General features: G+C 51.5%; 1 protein-coding gene and 1 long non-coding RNA gene across 6 annotated transcripts; one reads left to right on the top strand and one right to left on the bottom strand.

Annotated features, from left to right (window-relative positions):
* Positions 1-5,141: 5,141 nt before the first annotated feature.
* On the top strand, positions 5,142-21,502 carry Fads6 (fatty acid desaturase 6). 5 transcript variants are annotated; one of them, XM_063269233.1, is made up of 6 exons: positions 5,142-5,463; positions 6,070-6,236; positions 16,911-17,091; positions 17,868-18,055; positions 18,927-19,106; positions 19,502-21,502. In XM_063269233.1, the coding sequence occupies exons 1-6, from the start codon at positions 5,301-5,303 to the stop codon at positions 19,586-19,588; spliced, it is 966 nt and encodes a 321-aa protein (XP_063125303.1). In that variant the 5' UTR covers positions 5,142-5,300; the 3' UTR covers positions 19,589-21,502. The 5 variants fall into 5 exon arrangements, with proteins under 5 accessions (XP_063125303.1, NP_001100534.1, XP_038942123.1 ...); NM_001107064.1 differs by having other exon boundaries at positions 5,263-5,463; positions 19,585-20,463; XM_039086195.2 differs by lacking the exon at positions 5,142-5,463 and adding an exon at positions 5,471-5,610 and having other exon boundaries at positions 19,585-21,502.
* LOC134480901 (uncharacterized) lies at positions 15,255-16,298 on the bottom strand. The gene is made up of 2 exons (XR_010055870.1): positions 16,200-16,298; positions 15,255-15,699 (listed from the first exon to the last, which is right to left on the bottom strand). It is a non-coding gene; the product is annotated as an uncharacterized LOC134480901 (long non-coding RNA).
* Positions 21,503-22,072: the final 570 nt, after the last annotated feature.

Raw genomic sequence — 22,072 nt, 5'->3', positions numbered from 1 at the left:
GAGCACTGACTGCTCTTCCAGAGGTCCTGAGTTCAATTCCCAGGAACTGCATGGTGGCTCACAACCATCTGTAATGGGATCCAATGCCCGCTTATAGAGTGTCTGAAGACAGCTACTGTGTACTCATAAGTAAAATAAAATAAATAAATCTTTCAAAATATTTTTTTTCATTTTAAAAAGATTTGCCTATTTTATTTTGTGTATATGGGTATTTGGCTGGATCTGTGTGTGTGTGTGTGTGTGTGTGTGTGTGTGTGTGTGTGTGTGTGTGTGTGTTGCCTTTGGAGCTCAGAGGAGAAAAGTAGATCCCATGAAACTGAGCCACCATGTGTATGCTGGGAACTGAACCCAGGTCCTCTGCAATGCACAGAACAAGTGCTCTCAACTGTTAAGCCCTAAAATTATTTTATTAAAAAAAAAAGAAAAAAGAAAAAAGAAAAACAGCATTGCATGAGCTGGAAAAATGACTCAACCATTAAGAGCTTGTATTGCTCTTACAGAAGACCTGAGTTGGGATTTTAGTTCCCATGTCCAGCAGCTCAGACTGCCTGTGTAACTGCAGCTCTAGTGCCCTCTTCTGGTACCTGAAGGTATCTGCACTCATGTGCACATGCACACACACACACACACACACACACACACACACACACACACACACACACACACACACACACACAGAGAGAGAGAGAGAGAGAGAGAGAGAGAGAGAGAGAGAGAGTCACATTGTGTTAAAAAATAAAATGGAATCTTAAGAAAAACAAGCATGAAGAATTGTAGGCTCAATACCAACTAGTTCCCGTACCATGCTGGGACCTTGAGTTTTGAGTCCCAGCATCATGTAAAAGAAAAATTTAGGGCTGGAGAGATGGCTCAGAGGTTAAGAGCACCCGACTACTCTTCCAGAGGTCCTGAGTTCAATTCCCAGCAACCACATGGTGGCTCACAACCATCTGTAAAGGGATCCGATGCCCTCTTCTGGTGTGACTGAAGACAGCTACAGTGTACTTATATATAATAAATGAATAAATCTTTAAAAAAATAACTTTGATTGTTTAGGGGATTGGGGATTTAGCTCAGCGGTAGAGCGCTTGCCTAGCAAGCGCGAGGCCCTGGGTTCGGTTCCCAGCTCCAGGAAAAAAAAACAAAAAAACAAAACAAAACAAAACAAAACAAAAAACCAAACAAGAAAAATTTAATGAACCCAATCAAATCGGAGTTAAAGTTTAACATACATATAACAACGCTGGATTGATCCGTGTCTCTGTGTTTTGGTCTGGCCCATTCCTACGCTTCCTGTGCATGCAGTCCTACACCGAGGACTCGAGGCTGGCTTTTTTCGGCACAGGTCCGTACAGTTCAATCTGTCAGACCGTCTACCTATGCTGTTGCCTGAACCAGTGGCTCCATTTTATTGCTCTCTCTAGCGTTGCATCAGGGCTCACTTGTCCACTCTCCTGTGGGGCGGCAGGCTGTGAAAGGTATCCTGGTTCCTGGTTGAGCTGCGGTTAGAAACCCCGGTGGCCCTAAGGGACGGTAAGCATTTCCTTAAACTCCCAGGAAACCATGCCCCTGTCACATAGCTACAGCCCTCACACGCCCCCGTAGAGAGGTTCGTGACCATCAGTCACATAGGAGCAGCGCTCCAAGCCCGCCCACATGTAGATGAGGTCTTCCCAAGCTCTCAGATCAAGCCAATAGGAAGTACCCACTGTCAGATCCTGACCCACCCCAAAACTATATATAAGAATCCTGGGGTTGGGGATTTGGCTCAGTGGTAGAGCGCTTGCCTAGAAAGCGCAAGGCCCTGGGTTCGGTCCCCAGCTCTGAAATAAAGAAGAATCCTACCCAGAAGGAATGAAGGTGGGCAAGAATTACTCCGTCATCCGAGAGCTTCTGTCATAAGAGCTGTAACACTGCTGCTGGGGGAAAAGATCTACTCCCGAAATCGCCACCAGAAGCTCCCTGCACCCCTTGCTGGCTAATCAGCTTCCACTGGCTCAGCCTCACCCGGCTTGGGGCAACTGAAGCAGCAGTGGAGATGGAGGGGGAGCAGCACCAGCAGCGGAAGCGGAAGCATCGGAAGCATCGTCGGAGGCCATTCCCCCTCCCTGCTCTAGTTCTCTCCCGTTTGTCTGAATCCTCGCACCTGGCCAGGCCAGAGGTCTCCGTGGAAAGCCTCCAATACACAGGTCCAGAACCTCCTGGACCTATAAACCATTTCTACTTAGCTGTGATCTGCCAGGCAGAAGACTGTGTGGACATACGTTTTCATTCCCGTTGGGCGGAGCTACCTGGGAGCTGAATTGCTGGGTCACGCAGTGGGTATGTGTTCAACCTTCTGCAAAAACCGCCATTGAGTTAGTGACACTTGGGCTGGAGAGATGGCTCAGTGGTTAAGAGCACTGACTGCTCTTCCAGAGGTCCTGAGTTCAGTTCCCAGCAACCACATGGTGGCTCACAACCATCTGTAATGAGATCTGATGCCCTCCTCTGGTGGGTCTAAAGACAGTGACAGTGTACTTATATATAATAAATGAATACATCTATGAAAAATAAAAACAAAAACCAAAAGAAAAACAAAAAGAGTTAGTGACACTTATTTGTAATCCCAGCACTTAGGAGGCTGAGGCAGGAAGATTGTGAGTTCAAGGACAGCCTCAGCTACGTGGTGAGACTCAATCTCAGCAAACCAAGGGTTAGATAAGATCCAGGTTTGGAGTCTCGAATACCAAAACGCCCTGCCAGTGGCTGTGCATCTTCTCCAGCGCTGGGTTTTTTGTCATTTGTTTTAGGTACATTTCCTGGAAATGTTTGTGTTTCCCTAGGCTGCTGACATAAAGCCTGCTGGTCTTTGTGTATTTATTTGATTCGTGGCCGTTTACATCTCCCCTGTCTCTGCGTATTCTACAGTCTCTGCCTCTGCTCACACTGTGGGACCTTCTTGTTTGGGCATCTTGAGACACTCTCTAGATTCTTCTTTCTTTCTTCAAATTTATTTATTTTATGTATATGAATACACTGTAGCTACCAGAAGAGGGCATCGGATCCCATTACAGATGGTTGTGAGCCACCATGCGGTTGCTGGGATTTGAACTCAGGACCTCTGCAAGAGCAGTCAGTGCTCTTAACCGCTGAGCCATCTCTCCAGTCCCCTTCGTCTCTTTCCCATATAGACAAGCCTCCCCTAAACACATTACACAATCCCCTCCCCTGGTCTAAAGCCTGCGGTGGCTCCTGTAGCCTCTGGAGATAAACCTGCCAGTCAAGATACCTCCAGCCCCTGGTACCAGTCTTCCTCTCCTGTCTTCCATTGTCTTTCTCTGCTCTTGCTCCTCCCCGCCCCTTGAGAATGTAAAATACCCACCTCCCCTTTCGTAGGTCAAGGCCCTTCAAACTAAGCCTAGCTGTCTCCAGAGAGCAAAAGGCTGTCTCTGCCTCACATGCTGTCGGCCTCCTCCAAGCTCTTCTTTGCTCTGGTAAAAACAAACAAACAAACAAAAAAAATGTATTTTATGAGTCTTTGCCTCCGTGTACATATGTCCACCACACGGGGGTCAGAAGAGGATGTCGGATCTCCCGGGAACCAGAGTCACAAAGGATTGTGAGCTGCCCTGTAGGCTCTGGGAACCAAACTGGTCCTCTGAAAGAGCAGCAAGTGCTCTGAATTGCTGAGCCATCTCTGTAGGCCCCTCCTCCAAGCTCTCCTGACACCTCAGCTCTTCCCCCCTTTAGTTTATTATTACTGAGGTACACCAGGTAGCTGGGGGTTGGCGGCAGGCTCGGCAGCACCAGGAACTTGGTCCTAATTATGATAAAGGCAGCAGGTTCCCCACCCCAATTAATCCAATATCGATATTCTTACACTTTTAAAAAATTGCGCATCTTCCTCCCTAAAAATTCTCCTCTGGCAGTGGGGACTCCGAGTGTGAGAAAGGGAGGGAGAAGGGCAGCGCCCTTTCTCTGTCTATGACCATCTGTTGATAAGAGACCTAGACTTGGAGTTGAGCTATTCGATAACTGTGGGGCCTGTCTGAGTTTGAACCCCAGGACCAAGATGTCGGAAAGAAAGACATGAACTACACGACAGGGTGTCATTTCTACAGGGCTACATGGGAACACACAACGACTGTTGTTAAGTGTGTAGAAGTCGAGGGCACTGGTCTCTCAGATCTTGATCCTGTCCCTTCAGAAAGAATTGCAGGTCCCAGTATGTGTGAAGCTGGGCAAAAGGACGGTAGGTTTGAGACCAGCCTAGGCTACACGATCAGTTGAGAGAACTGTGTAGCCAGACCATGGCTTCACGCATGAATTTGGAAGAACACAGCTGAATCCATGAAGGAGAGAAGCAGGAGAGGAATTCAAGCTATAGCCTGCTCTCCCTCACACGTGCTCTCCTGCCCAAAGGTTCTCCTGGGAAACCAACCGCTGCTGTCTCCAGCACACACACCAGACTCAGTCAGGTTTTTTTTTTTAAGGGTTTGAAATGAAATTGGGGGGACCATGAAGATATAAAGGGAGCAGAGAGGGGAGTCAGGGGCTTATCCTCAAACGATCACACCAGCTAAGTCATATTGGTGGCAGCAGGGTCAACATTGATGTGACATTCTCAATCTCAGGCTTGTTCCAGATCCTGCATTCATTGCCTGGCTGCAAAGCCAACTCTCTACAAGTCACTTCTACTAAAAACCAGAGCGGTCACCCTGCACCACGAGCGCGCGCACGCGCGCGCGCACACACACACACACACACACACACACACACACACGTTAGCTATCCTCTGAACTCCACGTGGACACCATACACATCTACACATACAAATTAATAATTTAATGAAATAAAATTTAAAGAGAAATACCCGGGTTTTGGGGCTAAGAACGCATAACGAACCCGAGATGGAGACTGAGAGGACGTGGGTGAACACTTAAGGCCTTTGAGGGTCTTCCACTTTACCCAGTCCTGTTCCCTCTACACCTTGTCTCAGGGTCACTTCCCCACCCCCTGCACCACTCTGACTCCTCCCTCCCCGAGCTGCTTTGGTGCCACGGGCTGGCAGGGGAGGCTGCTTCTAGGCCCCGCCTAGGTCACAGGTCACGGCTGTGCGTGGCAGAAGGTACCCCGTGCCTCTCACGGTGACCTCGGGTTAGTGAGGTCTCAGCCTGGTGCGTGACTCCGCCTCTCCGCTCCTCCGCTCCTCCCCTCCTCTCCGGGCGTTTAGTCTTCTCTCCGGCGCAGCAGCCTTGCGCACACCCGAGTCCTCGGTGCTCCTCGCTTGTCCCCAACGAGGTGCATCCAGGGAGCCCATGGAGCCCACTCGCAGTGCGCCTCCGGGGGACGGCGCTGCTGAGGCACTCCTGAAAGAGCTGGAGCGTCAGGTGCAGGATGTGGTGCGGGCGAGCTCGTGGTGGGAGCGCCACGGTGTGGACTGCGCCATCCTCGCTCTCAGCCTGCTCGCCCTGCCGGCTGGTGAGACGGAGGCACGGGCTGCGGATGGGGGTGGCGCATGGCTGAAGGTGGTGCAGGCTGGAAAGGAGCCTCAGTACTTCAAGATCCTGGATCCCACCTCAGTCTCCAAAGTCTAACTGGGGGTGTCCACCTCATGTCCTACTGGAGGTGGGAGAAAGTCTGAGGCTTGAAAGTGGTAGAGGAAAAAGTTGCACGAGAAGCCGTGAGTGGGTGGGGAAGGGGAGAGTGACCTGGGAAGAAGGGAAGAGCATGTTCTGTGGGGGACCCCGGAGATGGGCAGAGAAGGACTGAGGAAACGCTCTACATCTCTAGAGGTCTAACGGCTCAGTGACATCCAGTCCCCATCTCTGCTCTGGCTGGGGCTCAGGAGGGTGACCTGACAGAATGAGGACAGCAAATGTCCTTAGAAAGCCTAGTGGGGATATTTTGTGTCCCAAATCCTACAGAGAAAGTCAAACCACCCACCTCAGGCCTTAGAGGAACCTATCACAGGCCGAAGGCTGACCCTCTTTGGCTCGGGATTTGGGAAAGTGTGTGCATGTGTGTCTGGACCCGTATTTTCAAAAGATGGCGAAAGATCCTGATTCTTGGTCCTCCTCTTTGCAGGGTTCCTGTGCCTACGCTTCCATAATGTTCTGGCCTTTGCCACTGGCATTACAATCTTGGGTGTGTGCCACTATACACTCACGGTCAAAGGCAGCCACCTGGCTACTCACAGTGCCCTCACAGAGTCCAAACGCTGGAGCAAGATCTTGATGATTTTCTTTGTGGAGGTGAGCCTGGCGGGATGGGGCAGTTGCTAGGCAACACTGTGTATCCATTCACAGGGGCAAGGAGCTGCCGAAGTGGATAGGTAGATCCAAGTGTGCGCTGTGCAGTATGTGTGTGTGTGTGTGTGTGTGTGTGTGTGTGTGTGTGTGTGTGCGCATGTGCGCACGCGATCATACCCGTGTATTCATCCAAACACTTGAGAGGAAGTCGGTGTTAGTGAGTAGTCCTGCATCCTCCGTTGCCTATTTCTGTCTATGAGGATGAACGTGGCTTATCTTGTGATAATCTTCATTGGTTGAGCAGCAGAAACATTTCTCGCCCCGGGCCATTCCTTGTCCTCTGACTCCTTAGTTCTCTTCTTACCTCTCTGTAGCACTAGGCCAAAGGTGATGGAGTTTCTCCTCCAGAACGCCTGCAACTGGCCAGTCTTGCTCCGGGGCCTCACAGAAGTCTCTGGGTTCTGCAGTCAGGTCTTAGTGTCTGAAGGGTGGGCAAAGAGTGGAACCAGGGCGTGTGTCGAGATGTTGGAGGCAGTGAGTGTTGGGGGACAGTGTCACAGCACTCTAGCCCTGCAGCCTGCTCTTCTTATACCTGCCGATGGCTAAGCCATCTTGAGATGCTCCTTGCTCCTGTAACCTCCAGAAAGCATTTGGCTCTCCTCCTCCATGCCTCCTCCTTGCTAGGCCTTCTCACCTGTGCACTCGCCAGGAAGGCAAAGGTGTCTGGACAAATTGTTTTTCAGATCTTCCCAGATCCTCTACCAAACTTGTTCTCTCTTCTACTTCATGGGACTCTCACCTAGCCACGAGGCCCCTTAGGGATAGAAGAGGAAGCTGCTAGTAGGGACAGGCCTTTCTGGAAAGGTCTCACTGTGGAGACCAACCGACCCCTTTTTATTCATGCAGCTATTTTTAATTTTATACATTTTTATTACACTTACCTATTTGTTTTGTATGTGTGTGTGGGAGGGTTCCATGAGTCATGGCACACAAGTGAAGGTCAGGTGACAACATGTAACGGTTCTCTGTTTGGTTTGGTTTGTTTTATGTATGTGAGTACACTGTCACTGTCATCAGACACACCAGAGGAGGGCATCAGATCCCATTACAGATGGCTGTGAGCCACCATGTGGGTGCTTGGATTTGAACTCAGGACCTCTGGAAGAGTAGTCAGTGCTCTTAACTGCTGAGCAGTCTCTCTACTTCTCAGTGTTCTCTTGGCACCGTTTGGGTCCTGGGATTCCAGCTCAGGCCCTTAGGCTTGGCAGCAAGTTTAACAGCTGAGTGGAGATGTGTGCAACTGCCTGTCTATGTGAGTGCTACATGTATACAATGACCACGAAGGCCAGAGAGGGCAGCGGATCCCCAGGACCTGGAGTTACATGTGGCTGTGAGCTATACCGCATGGACGCTGGGAATGGAACCCGGGTCTTCTGCAAGAGCAGCCGTTACTCTTGGGCCATCTCTTCTGCCCCCTGAATCATGTAGTTTTTTCTTTTTCTTTTTTTTAAAGATTTATTTATTTTAGTTATGAGTACACTATAGCTGTTTTCAAACCCATCGGATCCCATTACAGATGGTTGTGAGCCACCATGTGGTTCCTGGGATTTGAACTCAGGACCTCTGGAAGAACAGTCAGCGCTCCTAATCACTGAGCCATCTCTCCAGCCTTCATGTAGCTTTTTATATGACTCCGTGCACAACACACACACACACACACACACACACACACACACACACACACACACCCCTTAGGCAGTAGGAAGAGACTCTCGGGAGAGAGGCATCAGTGAGACCTCTTGTTTAATTGGGGGGGGGGGAACAAGGCTATTTAAACCTTTGGGGGTGAATAGGAGCTATGGGGTGAGTGTACATCACTGGCCAGGGCCATTGCTGAGGATGCCTCATTAGCATCAGGAGGAATTCCGGGTGCTGTTGGGCATGTCCTTATAAGGGGAAGGGAAGGTTAACCTGGCTACTGCTACCTGACCTCCTCAGGTGGGATAAAGGTGGGGGAGGGCACAGGACTACATGCTCAGGGACATGCAGGACAAGATTTCCAGAATGCGCCTCAACCCCACTCTTGCTCCCTGCCTGCTTCCCTTGGTCCCATGGCTCCCTGGCCCTACCTATCAGGAACACAGTAACTCTTGAGGAAAACATTTCATTGGGGCTGGCTTACAGTTCAGAGGTTTTGTCCAATAGTGTCATGGCGGGAAGCGTGGAGGAGTGGGGGGTAGACATGGTGCTGGAGACATCGCTGGCAGGTCTAGATCTGGATAGGCAGGCAGCAGGAAGAGAGAGGGGGAGACAGGACCTGGCTTGAGCATCTGAAACCTCAAACCCTGTTCGCAGTGACACACTCTGCCACCAAGTCCCCACCTCCTGAATAGTGCTACTCCCTACAAACCAATGGTGCCAATTCCATTCAGGCCACCATATACACATACCTATACGCACACACAAGAGCCCCACCCACATACACACATACCAATCATACACACACAACACACACAGATACACCCACACATACACATGCACACACCTTTTGACATATCACATCGATTGTGTGGTGAAAACATTCTTACCCAGAATTCCCTGTCCTCTCCTTTCCTCTCATGCCTTCTCTTACCAGCCTAACTTTCTGAAAGGCCAAGGGTTCCTACAGTCAGTTTTAAGATATTTCCCTTTCCAGGAAGCTCTGGGTCAGCCCAGACTAATAGGCACAGGTTGGACCCTGGGGTCAAGGTCTGTAACCTGCCAGGGGAGCCAGGGGTGATGGACACCCCTGCATCATTTATGTGGACGGCATCTTAATGCTGTGACTCAGAGCACAGACTGAGCTCTGCTTGGTTTTCTGAAGTGCTGAGCGCTAGGTGTCTGCGGCAGCTGGGGACTAATAAAGGTGATCAGTCTTGGATTACAAGGGGTTTACTGTGCAGAGGTTACTCTGAAGCATTGGTCCCAGGTTTCTGGAGTTACTGATGTCTGATTCAGCGTGAGGGCTTCTGACTCGGCCTCGGGGGACAGAGGAGCTGTCCTATGTGCTCAGTGGAGGCAAGGATCTGAGACGCTGCTGTTGACATGTCTTCCCAGATTGCTGGGACTTCAGAAACCCACTGCAGTGGGACCCGCGGGAACCCAAACAGACTTAGGGCTGAGTTCTGAGTTCTGTGGGTTGCACACAGCTTTGTTCGCTTCATTTTTTTTCCACCCAAGTTCTTAGCAGCTCTTCTGTTGGTGTTTGTCTACCACGACCTTGCATTCCACTTGGGGACAAGGTCTAGGGGAAGTTAGCCAATGGTGTGGGCAGGGCAGGGGGGGGTGCAGAGAGGCAGAGAGAGGTGGGGGTTGGGGGGTTCCTGAAAGCCTATGTTTTGTGGCTTGGGAGGAAAGGCCTGGAGTCTCCTCCCGTGCTGTGGCACTGTGGGCTATGCTGCTGGGCTTTGGTGAGCTGTGGGCCGAACTAATTTTGTCAGCCACACTCTCTGAGTAACCTAGTCAGGGAAGCATCTCCATTTTCCAATCTTAGGGCCTAACTTGGGCTCCTCTCTTGGAGTGGTTCCCACCTATCGGGGAGTACAGCTCAGCCCTGCCTAGCTGGCAGTGTGTGGGGCAATCTCTTTGCAAGTTTGTGCCTTGATTGGAGTCCCAGGCCCAGTAGTTGCCCTGACCTTGAGCAAGGTGGTTAATTCTATATCTGGGGTTGGTTTCTTCATGGAATCTAGAACGTGATAGCACAAGCCTCCCCGTTAACCCTTCGAGGGCACTGGATGAGACGGGTACAGACTTGCCAGGCCTTCCATGAGCCATAGTGTGGCCTTGTGATTCTTCCTGGGGCGACTCACCACCAGCCAAAAGGGCGGCACGGGGCTGCTTCCCACAGTGTTTGTTTATTGTTTTGTGTGTGTCACCTGAGAGGCTGCAGAGCCTGCCAGGGCAGTGCAGTTGTTCGTATCCGGTTACCTGGCAAAAAGGACAGGCTCTCGTGGCCCGGGTACCTCAGAGGGTACATGGGACCCTTCCCGGACCACTGGCTGTCACTTTTTTTTTTTTTTTTTTTTTTTTTTTTTTTTTTTTGGAGCTGAGGACTGAACCCAGGGCCTTGCACTTGCTAGGCAAGTGCTCTACCACTGTGCTAAATCCCCAATCCTTGGCTGTCACTTTTAATCCTGCTGTCTTCTCCTTTCATCCTTCCCTTGTCACCATCTCTGTCATCCTCTGGTGACACCATCTCATAGAACATCTGGTCTTAGGCCATCTGTGTTCCTTAGGGGGGGTCTGCAGCTCCGGTCATCAGCTGAGTACTTTTCTTGTCAATCCAGCATTTGATAATATTGTCTTAGGGCCCACTGGGTCTGAGCTGGTGTGGGACCAGGCTCTTTCTCCAGTGACTATGGAAAGCTGAAACAGCTAGAATAGACTAGGGCTACCCCTCTAGGCTGTATTCAAAACCATGTACCCTGGCGCACACCAGGTGAGGTTTCTCTGAAGACCCCTTTCTGGCCTACCTGAAGATGTTCCCTTCCTGCCTTGCTCAGCAAGCATTCATCACCCAGGCTGCTAGGCGTATCTTTGGAGTTGGCTGGGGAAGAATGTCGAGCTAGTGTCACAGCCAAGGATGCTCCCCTGAGTGGGCAGGAACCAGCCGTGCCAGTCTGGAAGCTCTTTATTCTGTCTCCTCTTTAAATCCTCCTTGCAAACTCAGCTTGTGTGTGGGGTGGAGTCACAGGTGGAGCCCACGAGGAACCCTGCACAGCTTGCTGAGCCCTTTCGGGAGGGTGTCACACAGGGGAATGCCTGTTGCCATCCACAGGTCCCCTGTGGTACAAAGGGCAAAGAACCCCAAGCCTAGTCATGATCCTTTCTCTCCCTTCTGGCTGTAGTCTATACCCTCTTGCAGCTTGCTCCCATCCGGGACTCTCATTTGAATAAGGTCAGCCACGATGGACACTTTATTTTTCTTTTTTGGTGCCAGGGATTAGATAAATGGTCTCGTGCGTGGAAAATACATGCACCGTCTTTGAGTTGTACTCCAGCCCTTAACTATTCATATTCTCCCTCCCCCTCCCCCTTCCTCCCCCCGCTTCTCCCCCTACCCCTTTCGCCTTCCTTCCCTCCCCCTACCCCTTTCCCCTTCCCCTCCTCTCCCTCCGCTCCCTTCCCCCTTCCCCCTTTTCCCCTTCCCCCTCCTCCCTCTTCCTTCCCCTTCCCTCCCTCCTCCCTCCTCCTTCCCCTTCCCTTCCCCTATTTCCCCTTTCCCCCTCTCCCCTCCCTCTCTTTTTAAATTTTTATTTAGAAGACCAGTGCAGATATTCAGTACAAAATACACTGCTATATACGGACTTGCAGGTCCTATAATTACAAACTCACGGGATATCTCAGTGTAGGACAGAGGAATCTGGTGTATTGGATCGGTGACTCCTGTTTAATCCCAGTAATTATATCCATGTATCATTCGGGAGGGAGGCCAAGGATGGCACTGTGTATGCTGGGTTCTTTGCCTTATTATCTCCAGTGTAGACTCTCACGGTGCACTGTCCCTACAACGAGTGACATGAGCAGGCTGTGGGCATGAGCGTTTGCCACGAAACGGTAAGGACTGGAGATTGGATCTCAGGGATTCCATAAAAGGTGAGGGGGTTTGGCAGCCCACAGTAAATCCGGCTGCAGGAAGTAGAGACGGTGGAATCCCCAGAGCAAGCTCTGGGTTGATCTGAGAGACCCTGTCTCAGATAATAAGGTGGAAGAGTGATTGAGGATGTTTTCTGATGTCATCGACTTCAGGGCTTCCACGGGCACACTTATCTATGTGCACATCCATCCACATGCATGCATATGCAGGCAACACACAGGCACATGCAGGCACGCATGGGTGAGAAAAATGGGTGGGGGTGGGGGAAGTGACCTGGGCTTTAATATCAGTGATGTGGAGGCTGAGAAACCCCGGAGGAACTTTAGAAGGGAGACTGGTATGGTGTGTGGAAGTTACTAGACTCGCACAGGGGCCCAGGCAAAGGAACTGGTACTTTGTCTTGTAGCCAAATAGACTTAGTTTTAAAGGTTTATCTGTTTTGTGATTAGGCAGAGTTTAAAAAGCCCAGCAGTAGGGCCAGGCCGTGGTGAGTGCCACACACCTTTGATCCCAGTACTTGGGAGATAGAGGCAGGCAGAGCTCTGAGTTCAAGGCTAGCCTGGTCTACAGAGAGAGTTCCAGGACAGCCAGGGCTACACAGAAAAACCCTGTCTCAAACAAACAAGACAAAACAAAACAAAAAGTCAGGGATGGCCAGGCACAGTGCAACATTCCTTTCTCCCAGCACTCGAGATGCAGAGGCAGATGGATCACTGTGAGTTTAAGGCCAGCCTGGGCTCCATAGTGAGTTACAGACCAGACAGGGCCACAAGTGAGATCGGGCCTCAAAAAAAGTCCGGGGGTAAGTTCTCCTAAGGCACCATCCCAGTTATCGGTCTCTTCCCTTGTTCTCTAACCGTACCCCCTCCCTTTTAATTTTCTTCTGTTAAACAAACAGGATCCTTGCCTAACATGCACAAGACCCCAAGTTTGATCTTCATAAAACCAAGCCTGGTGGTATTTCCCCGTAACCCCAGTACTTGCTTGAGGAGGACCAGGAATCCAAGGCCCTCCTCAGTTATACAGGGACTTTGAGACCAGTTTGGACTAGCTCTGGATCTTGTCTAAAATAAATAAAAAAATTCCATGACAGGATTAAAAACGGAGCACAAGCCAAATGGTGGTGTCGCGCCCTTAAGTCCCAGCACTCAGGGGGGCAGAGGCAGGGCAGATCTCTGTGAGTCCAAGGCCATCCCGGTTTACAGAATGAACTTCAGTACAGGCAGGGATGCACAGAGAAACCCTGTCTTGAAATACCAAAACGAAACCAAAAACAAGTATAAAATTACATCACAACCTAAGTCAAGTTGAAACTGGGTCACTCTGCTAGTCTGACTTGCAGTCTGTGTGCAGGAAACTGTCTGGAGGCTGCTGGAAGAGAGACTAGGAGGGATTGCAGGTCCAGGCTGTGGTGACAGGAAGGGGGGATGGGGGGTGCAGAAGGATGTTGGTCAGGTGCCATCTAGTGGAAGACAGGAGGAGGGAGAAGATTCAAGGGCAGAATCTAGGTCTCCGGGTGGAAGCAAAGGCCATAGCGTGTCCACTCCTGAAATGGGCCAGGAGCAGGCACAGCAGTATGGGCAGGATTAGAAAGAAGGGTGTAGTGCCGGGTGGTGGCAGCACAGGCCTTAAATGCCAACGCTCAGGGACACAGGCGGATCTCTGAATTCGAGGCCTGGTGTCCAGGGAGTAGGTCGTCCCTTCCCAGCTTTGAGCCGTGCGACCTGAGCGGTAGGTTTGTCCGTCAAAGCAATCAGATAAATTTGAGCTTCAAGTAAGCCACGTGTGTGTGTGTGTGTGTGTGTGTGTGTGTGTGTGTGTGCGCGCGCGCGTGCACCCGAATATGACACCCACATCACTGCCGTCTGGCTTTTCACGTGCTCCTCAGGGAAGAGCAAGTGCCTGAGAGTGAGTGTGCTCGGGGTGGACAGAGGTGTGCTTTAACCGCTCTTAGGATATGGGAGGGACAGTGGTGAGGCCCCAGAAGAGAACACTTTGAGTTTTGGCCCCTCAGCTGCTGCAGGATGCTTAAGAGAGCAAACTAGTGGGCTGGAGAGATGGCTCAGTGGTTAAGAGCACTGACTGCTCTTCCAGAGGTCAAGAGTTCAATTCCCAGCAACCACATGGTGGCTCACAACCATCTGTAATGAGATCTGGTGCCCTCTTCTGGCCTGCAGTCACATATGCAGGCAGAATGCTGTATATAAAATAAATAAATAAATAAATAAATAAATAAATCTTTAGAAAAAAAGAGAGAGAACAAACTAGTGAGTGAAAAGATAAATGAGTGAGAGTTTCGAGGGCCCCCAGACTGTGAATGAAGTATTGTCAAGGGGAACCCATTCCCATTCGTACCGTTCTCAACGTGCCTTGGGTGCTCAGGGTGTGAATGATGTAGACAGGGAGCTGTTGAGTCTTCCGGAAGGCACCAGCCACAGAGGCTGGCGAATGGTATTAAGAAGCCACACCAACCTGGAGGTTTCTGGAACTTTCTCTGGGTCTGTATGAGAAAAACCTTTTGGGTAAGATTTATAAATGGTCCTTTACAGCTGGGTATGGGAGTATGTATCTGTAATCTCAGGATCCAGGAGGTCAAGGCAGGGAGACTGAGAGTCCCAGGCTAACCTGGGCTACATATACAGCTGGGTATGGGAGCATGTATCTGTAATCCCAGCACCTAGGAGGCCAAGGCAGGGAAGACTGAGAGTCCTAGGCTAGCCTGGGCTACATGTCAAGACCCTGTCTCAAACAGTAACAACAAAAAGAAGGCAGCTTACAGAAGGAAAGGAACCCATTTTACAGAAGGAAAGGAACCCATTTTACAGAGAACTCAGCGGCATGTGCTCATTTCCATTGTCCTTGAGTGGATAGGAAAATGGCACACAAAACATACAACTCACCTTTCTCCTGAGCCCCTCCTCCTTTCTGACAGGAGAGAGCATCTAAATGAGACTGAGGGGGCTGGGTGGGGTTAAGAGCCCTTGGACACCCATTTTGGGCATCTTACAACCATCTTGTAACTGCAGCTCCAGGGACTCAGATGCCCAGTTCTGGCCTTGGTGGATACTTGGGCATGCGTGCATACTCACGCCTGGACACACACACACACACACACACACACACACACACACACAAAGGAGGGACCTAGATAGGCTCAGATCAGTTCTTCTTCATAGCACATGGCAAAATCACTCATTGGCTCTGCGAGTGGGTGTCAGGTCACAAGTCACGGCACACAAGTCACACCCGAGGGCCTGGGTTTGTGCCTGGGGCCCTTGCTGAGAAGCCTTTTGGTACCTCCCAGTACCTGACTCCAGGCTGGTTCTGCCGCTGGCTCTCTGTCTTAGCTAGGTTTTATTGCTATGAACAGACACCATTACCAAGGCAACGGTTATAAAGGACATTTCATTGGAGCTGGCGTACAGTTTCAGAGGTTCAGTCCATTATCATTATGGTGGGACACATGGCAGCATCCAGGCAGATATGGTGTTGGGGAAGGAGCTGAGGGTTTTACATCTTGATCCACAGGCAGTAAGGGGGAGACCGTGTCTGGGAGTAGCTTGAGCATGTATAAGACCTCAAAGCCCGTCTACAGTGACACACTTCCTCCCATGAGGCCACACCCACTCCAACAAAGCCACACCTCCTATTAATGCCAAGTCCCTATGGGCCAAGCGTTCAAGCACATGAATGTCTCTTCAAGTCACCACACTCTCCAAGCACAGTTACTGTTGGTGTGCAGGGGGAGAAGGAGTTGGTACCACAGAGACAGCTCAGACGATAAAACCATTCACTGTTCAATCCTGGTGACCTGAGTTTGATCCCCGGAACCTGCGTGAAGGTGGCAGAAGAGAACTGACTCCACAAATTGTCCTCTGACCTCCACACATGCATCATGGCATTTATTTGTGAGCACGTACATACACACACATACACACACACAGCACACAATACACACACACAGCACACAATACACACACACATTAATTAATTAATGAAACAAATAAAAGGAATTAGCTTGGGCTGGAGCAATGGCTCAGTGGTTAAGAGCACTGACTGCTCTTCTGGAGGTCCTGAGTTCAAATCCCAAGCAACCACATGGTGGCTCACAGCCATCTGTAATGGGATCCGATGCCCTCCTCTGATCTGTCTGAAAATAGCTACAGTGCACTCACATAAAATAAATAAATCTTTTTTTTAAAAAAAAGGGATTAGCTTTTTCCAGTACGTGGGACAGCCCTGGGTATGAAACACACACTGGTGAGCCAGTGGACAAGGCAGGCCTAACTCTGAGACCTGGTGCTTAGGGTACGTCCCTGCAGTCAACCCACCTCACAGCAGCCGGTCTTGGGCAGCTTCTCCTTCTCCTGGAAACAGGAAGCCATCTTCACCAAAGTCAGCAAAGCCTTCTGGCCTGGATAAAACTCTTGAAGCCTTACATCTGCCTGTTCATCTGCATATATTTGCATATGAAACCGCCTAGCACCTCTTTTGCATTCAGAATGTTTGCTCTCCTTGGAGTCAGAACTCGAGGCTGTGCTGAGTGCTTTCCTGAGTGGCAACGGAGAATCCCTCCCATTGGCTCAGAGCATGCTAGTGCCTTGCCCCTCCCGTGTTGAGGTGGGTTGAGGTGTTGTGGGCTCTTCAGGTCATGACCTCCATGCGCCCTTCAAGCCCTGGAAACCCTTCCTTGCTGCTCTGAGCTCAGGCTGCCGAGGAGTGTCACGAAGGTGCAGCTGTTTCCCAGGCCTGCACACAAGATTGTGCGGCGGATTCCTGCATCACCCTTGTTGACGGGGGAGTGGCGATCCAGGGTTTCCACCCTCCGTTCTTTAAATGCTCTGCGGAGCCGGAGCCTCACCGAGTATAAGGCAGTGTGTGGTCAGTCTGGGGTCGAGATGCTTGACAGATGGGGGACAGGGTGGATTAGCTGTGGATACAGAGGAGGGCTCAGGAGTGACGGGGGAGTGGGGGGATTGGGTTCTGCTTCATTCAGTTGTGCCCGAGGAACCCCTTTTGTGCCCTTCTGTCTCCGCCTCTAGGTGTGCACAGCCTTTCCTGCAGAGTTTGCTAAGTTCAACCACGTGAATATGCACCACGGTTACACCAACGTGTTGGGTCTGGGAGACTCCAGCACATGGAAGATGCCTCTCCTCAACCGCTACGTCTACATGCTCCTTGGACCGCTTTTGGTCCCCCTCCTAACGCCACTGGTAGCTCTTGGTAAGTTCTGGATTTGAGTGTTCCGAAAAGACCTGCCCTGCCAACCCCTTCCTTCCTTCCTGGCTTTGTGGATCCTGCTTGTGGACATAGCTCGGAGCCATGAGTCAAGACTGTCAAGGGCAGCCAGGTGGGGTGGAAAGAACCCCCGGACCAGGTCAGTTCTTCGCTTCCTGGCTGGTGACTGGGGGCCAGGTAATTTGACCTGTTTGTCTCAGGTTCTTCAAGGAAAGTGTGAAAAGGCAGGGAGGCCAACAGATGTGAGAGAGTTTATGTCAGGGCTGGAGAGATGGCTTAGAGGTTAAGAGGGCCCTCTTCCTGCTATCCCAGAGGCTCAGACCTCAACTCCTAGCATCCATACTGGGATGGTCACAATCCCCTGTAACTTCCAGCTTCGGGGGGAATCAGTCAATCCCTCAGGCTTCCACGGGCACCAGCACTCACGCATACACGTGCACACCACACACACCACATGTTTATAACATAAAATCTTAGAGAGTGCAGGGGCACCACTTTGTAGCTGTCCCGTACAGACCACACTGCAGGCTGTAGTTGTTGCTATTGGGGGACAATGCCCAGTGGTAGGAGAACAGGGCTATGGAGTAGACCTTGACCTTGGCTAGGGCGCTTGGTATTCCTCATTCATTCAAAGGGCAGACGTCGTATTATCTGGGGCTCACTGAGCACAACCAGAGCAACCCTCTACCTGAACACTCGTGGTTACCACGGAGCCGGCTCATGATGGTTCCCCCTCATGTTACTTCTTGCCTCTCTCACAGAGCATTTGAGGAAGGAAGAGCTGAAGACGGCACTGCGGGCTTTGGGCTTCATTTGCCTGGGCCTTTACTCTCAGTACTGGCTGTTCATGAACGTGTCGGGCTTCAAGAGCCCTGCTTCAGCGCTGGCCTGCATGCTGCTCGCCAGGTCCCTGCTGGCCCACCCCTACCTCCACGTCAATATCTTCCAGGTAAGCCCAGCCTCCTGGATTCAGCCAGTGAAGAGGGTTCTACAGAGTTCTAAAAGCAGGCTAGACCCAACAGTTAGGGAGAGAGAGCGGTCACCAAAGGAGGCTTCTCTCAATTCCTGCCCCTCCCCTGTCACTGTGGGTCATCACAGGAAGTTGGGGTTTCAATGAGGCCTTTGCCTGGTCCTGGAAAGGCCCTCCCTGCTTTCATCTCCAGTCTAAACCCTACTCATCATTCAGGCTCACGTTTGTGCCTCCTCTTCTACTGTTTCATTCAAGTAGTCCGTACAAGCACCTTCTCCACTAGGCCCCACCCTGGGTCTAGAGAACTTAGAGGTGACCAGGTACCTCACCTGAATCGAGACAGGCAGATGGACACAATGAGAGACTGAAGAAATTGGCTGTGTCGTGTGCCAGGAGTAGAGAGATCTAACAAGAGTCTTTATCTGTAGAGTGGTGGGAAGATCTCCCTATAGACTCTGGCTGAACCCTGGCTGTTCTCAGAGACCGTCCATCTCCTGCCCTGCCCTTGACAACTGCTTCATGGCAGTGACTGGGCCCCTCACTTTACTTAAGCTTTGTCAGAGAGGTAGAAGAAGCAAGCCTTGGCTGTGAGGCACATAGGGTCACAAGAGCAAGCAGCGAGAGTCACGGACTTCTGAACACCCAAGCTCTGAAAAAAATACATCAGCGAATCCCTTCATTGTCCAGAGGGAGAGAGGCCTAGATGTGGGAAAGACTGGGTTAGCACAGGAGCCGGGCTAGAGCTCCAGACTTGCGTGCCTGTAGGGTCCCACGGGCCCCTGTACGTTTGGTGAAGATGACACAGGGCTGCCTAAGCCCCTGCAGCGTGTGACCCACGTGTCTGTTGCAGCATATTGGATTGCCTATGTTCTCCCCGGACAAGAAGCCCAGGCGGATTCACATGATGACGCTGGGGGTTCTGAACCTGCCCCGGCAGCCAGTGCTGGACTGGGCGTTCGGCCACTCCCTCATCAGCTGCCATGTGGAGCACCACCTCTTCCCTTGGCTCTCTGACCACATGTGCTTGAAGGTGACAAGGGCTGGGTGGGCGGAGTGGAAGGGCCCATCTGAGGGCGGGCAGTAGGAACCTCCGAGTACACCTGTTCCCCGAGTACCATCGTTGGCCTCCTCGAAAGTCACCCAGGGAGGGCAGCCTGGGGTACAAGTGACAACATAAGGTTTAGACCAGAGTCACCTGGGTTTCCTAGTAGCAGTGTGACTCTGGGCAAGTTCATTGAGCCTTCATTTCCAGGTCTGTAGAGTGGGAAGGGACAGGGTTCACCCTGATGGCTTTGTGGAGGGTGGGGCATGCAGTCGAGAGTCTTATGGGGGGCGATGAGGGTGAGAGGCCATTGCTCCCCGCTAGGGTATGGTAGAAGGATGTAGAAGCTCCTCCACACGTGAACTCCTTGCTTTCCCAAGCAGGTCATGGCTATGGTTGAACAGAGGAGGGCTCCTGGGGTAGGCAAGCCTGTGACTCAGAGGGTTCTCCTGCAACTCTGTCTCAGGTGAAGCCCGTGGTATCCAAGTTTCTCCACGACAAGAGGCTACCCTATAATGAAGACTCGTACTTGGCTCGATTTCAGCTGTTTCTTAGTCGCTATGAGGAGTTCATGGTGCATGTCCCGCCCATCACTGAGCTGGTGGGGCTGCAGTGAAGGCTGGGCCCACTCCCTAGCCAGTCCTGGCCTTCCTGTATTGCTGGCCCTTGGTGGGGACTGGTGGGCCTGGAGACGTCTGGGATCTGAATTGGAGAAGAGTGTTGGGAGAAGAACTGAAAGCAATCCAGAGGCTGTGTGTCCTGATCTTACTAGGCCTCAGATGACTCCATCTAGAATCCTTCTTTCTGCTGCATCTGAGCCAGAGGGTAGGGCCGAGGTGGCTGGTGACAGGTGAGGTGGGGTACTCAGGAGGTACAGAGATAGAGCCAGCCTCCTCGGCTCAGACCTCCTTGGTGCTCAGGCTGTTGCTTCTTCCTGTACCCTCTGAGGTTTTAGTCCCCCAGGCTCCTCTCCCTAGGGTCAGCAGGGTGAGGCCATGTTTTTAGCAGACACTCTTCCCCCGCCCCCCACTCTTCAACTGAAGGAGCCTGTGCCACACTGGTCTCAGCAGCTCCAGGACACACAGAGTCAGTGAGATAAAAGGGAATGTATTTCCAGGGAAGTGCTCCAGAGGGGAGCAAACCCGGGGACAAAATCGGAGAAGGAACTGCTGGCTTTGAGCGTGACCTCGGCTAGCTCTAAACAGCTCTGTTTTGTTCCATGTTCAGAAGACTCCAGCCTGGGTGACAGAATTACTGGGAGGTGGTTGAGACTGGAGGAGGTGACCTGGGACTGGGCTGGGAGGATGGGGAGGGATGAAAAATGGGGTGAGGGTAGGGTAGTGAGATAGGAGAGTTGAAGACAAGGGCTTGGCTGTGGGAGAGAAGATTGCAAGCTGGGTAGGAATATAAGGGAGCCTCTGATGCCAAACCTAGAAGGAAGCCAAGCCGGGGAACAACACTGAGATCCAGCCAAACGGGCAACAGAGAGAAGCTGGGCACCACTTCAGCGAGACAGCAGAGCAGAGAGGGCTCAGTGGAAGGATGAGGTTAGACCTGCACGCTCCAGGAGACCGGAGCCATTGTTAGGTTATAACCTGGCTTCTCACTTCCCCACTCTGGCATTTTCTTTGGCTGATTCTTGGCAGGCTGTGCTGAGCAATGGCTTTTACTGACTAGATGTTGAGAGCCCAAATCACGACAGTCAAAAATGTCTCCTTGATATAGCCAACTGTCTCCCAAGTGACAAAACTCTCCTTGATTGAGACCACGGAGGTCGTTCTAGTTAACTCACTGGATGGAAAGGTGTGCTACTCTGGTGATGGGAGGGTCAACTGGGATGGGCAGACCAGCCTGTTGGGACCCATCTCTGGATGGGGACTGACGTGCCCTAGACAGATGCAGCTGCCACTGGACTGACAATCCTTCTCCCATCTTCTCCCCACCCTCCTCTAGCCGAGAGCACAGCTTCTTCCAGGGCCCTTTCCTCCAGCTATGGCTCTTGGCCAGCCTCTCCTTTGGGCTCCCTCTGGGCAGGGCCTGGCCTGGCAGAGGCTTCTAGCTGCCGCTGGCCACTCAGTGCTTCCCTGGCTCCTTATCTCTGCTCAGGACTCTCCACGATCGTCACTCTCTCCTGTCGAGCGTGTGCCATCTGTTCACTGCTGGGATGCTGGCTCACAGCAGTTCTGGATCCAGGCCACCCCCTCCGGCTTTGCTACCGGCTACTGCTGCCCATTTGAAATGCGTTAGCGAGTTCAGAGGGGGCCTTAAGGTCTGAGCGCGTGATTCGTCATTGGCAAATTCTCCCTCTGAAAAATGCAAGGATAGAAAAGGGTCCTGGCAGCATACCGTCGTAAGCTAATGATTAAAACTATCCAAATATGCAACCCGTGACTCGTTATTGATCTGGGCCTGAATGGGGTTCACTCCAGGGCAGCCTCAGACCTGACTATACGTACACTTACAGCCGGTAGGAGTGCGGAAGCACCCCCAGGGCTCTGCAGCCCTCGGTCTTAACTGAGAGTATCAGAAGGGCACATCAGTGCTGGGGAAGACGGTCCTAGCTGACGTTTTCTCACCACAGAGACTTACTTGGTTCTGTGTTTGTTGTTTTGATTTTTTTAGAGACGGTCTCATTATTTAGGCCCTAGCCTTGTTTGAAACTCAATTGGTGGTGGCTGGCCTCGAACCCACAGAAATGCACTTGCTTCTACCTCGGTAGCTCTCATAGCTCTCAACTTTACTGATGCTTCATGCCTTTAACTTGCAATGGTTATGAATCTTAATGTGAAGGTCAGCTATGCAGGACCCCCACTGTGTGACCCCTGTGAAAGGGTTGTGCGACCCCCACAGGGTCTCGACCCACAGGTTGAGAATCTGCTCTTCTTCCTCCTCCAGAGTGCCCCCCCCCAGGGGATTAAAAGTACCCTACCAGGCCAGGCTAGACGTTTCTGTCA

The sequence above is a fragment of the Rattus norvegicus genome, chromosome 10 (assembly GCF_036323735.1).
Source record: "Rattus norvegicus strain BN/NHsdMcwi chromosome 10, GRCr8, whole genome shotgun sequence".
Taxonomy (NCBI): Eukaryota; Metazoa; Chordata; class Mammalia; order Rodentia; family Muridae; genus Rattus; species Rattus norvegicus.
Note: the sequence above shows the minus strand (reverse complement) of the source record. Positions and strands in the feature narration are given on the sequence as shown.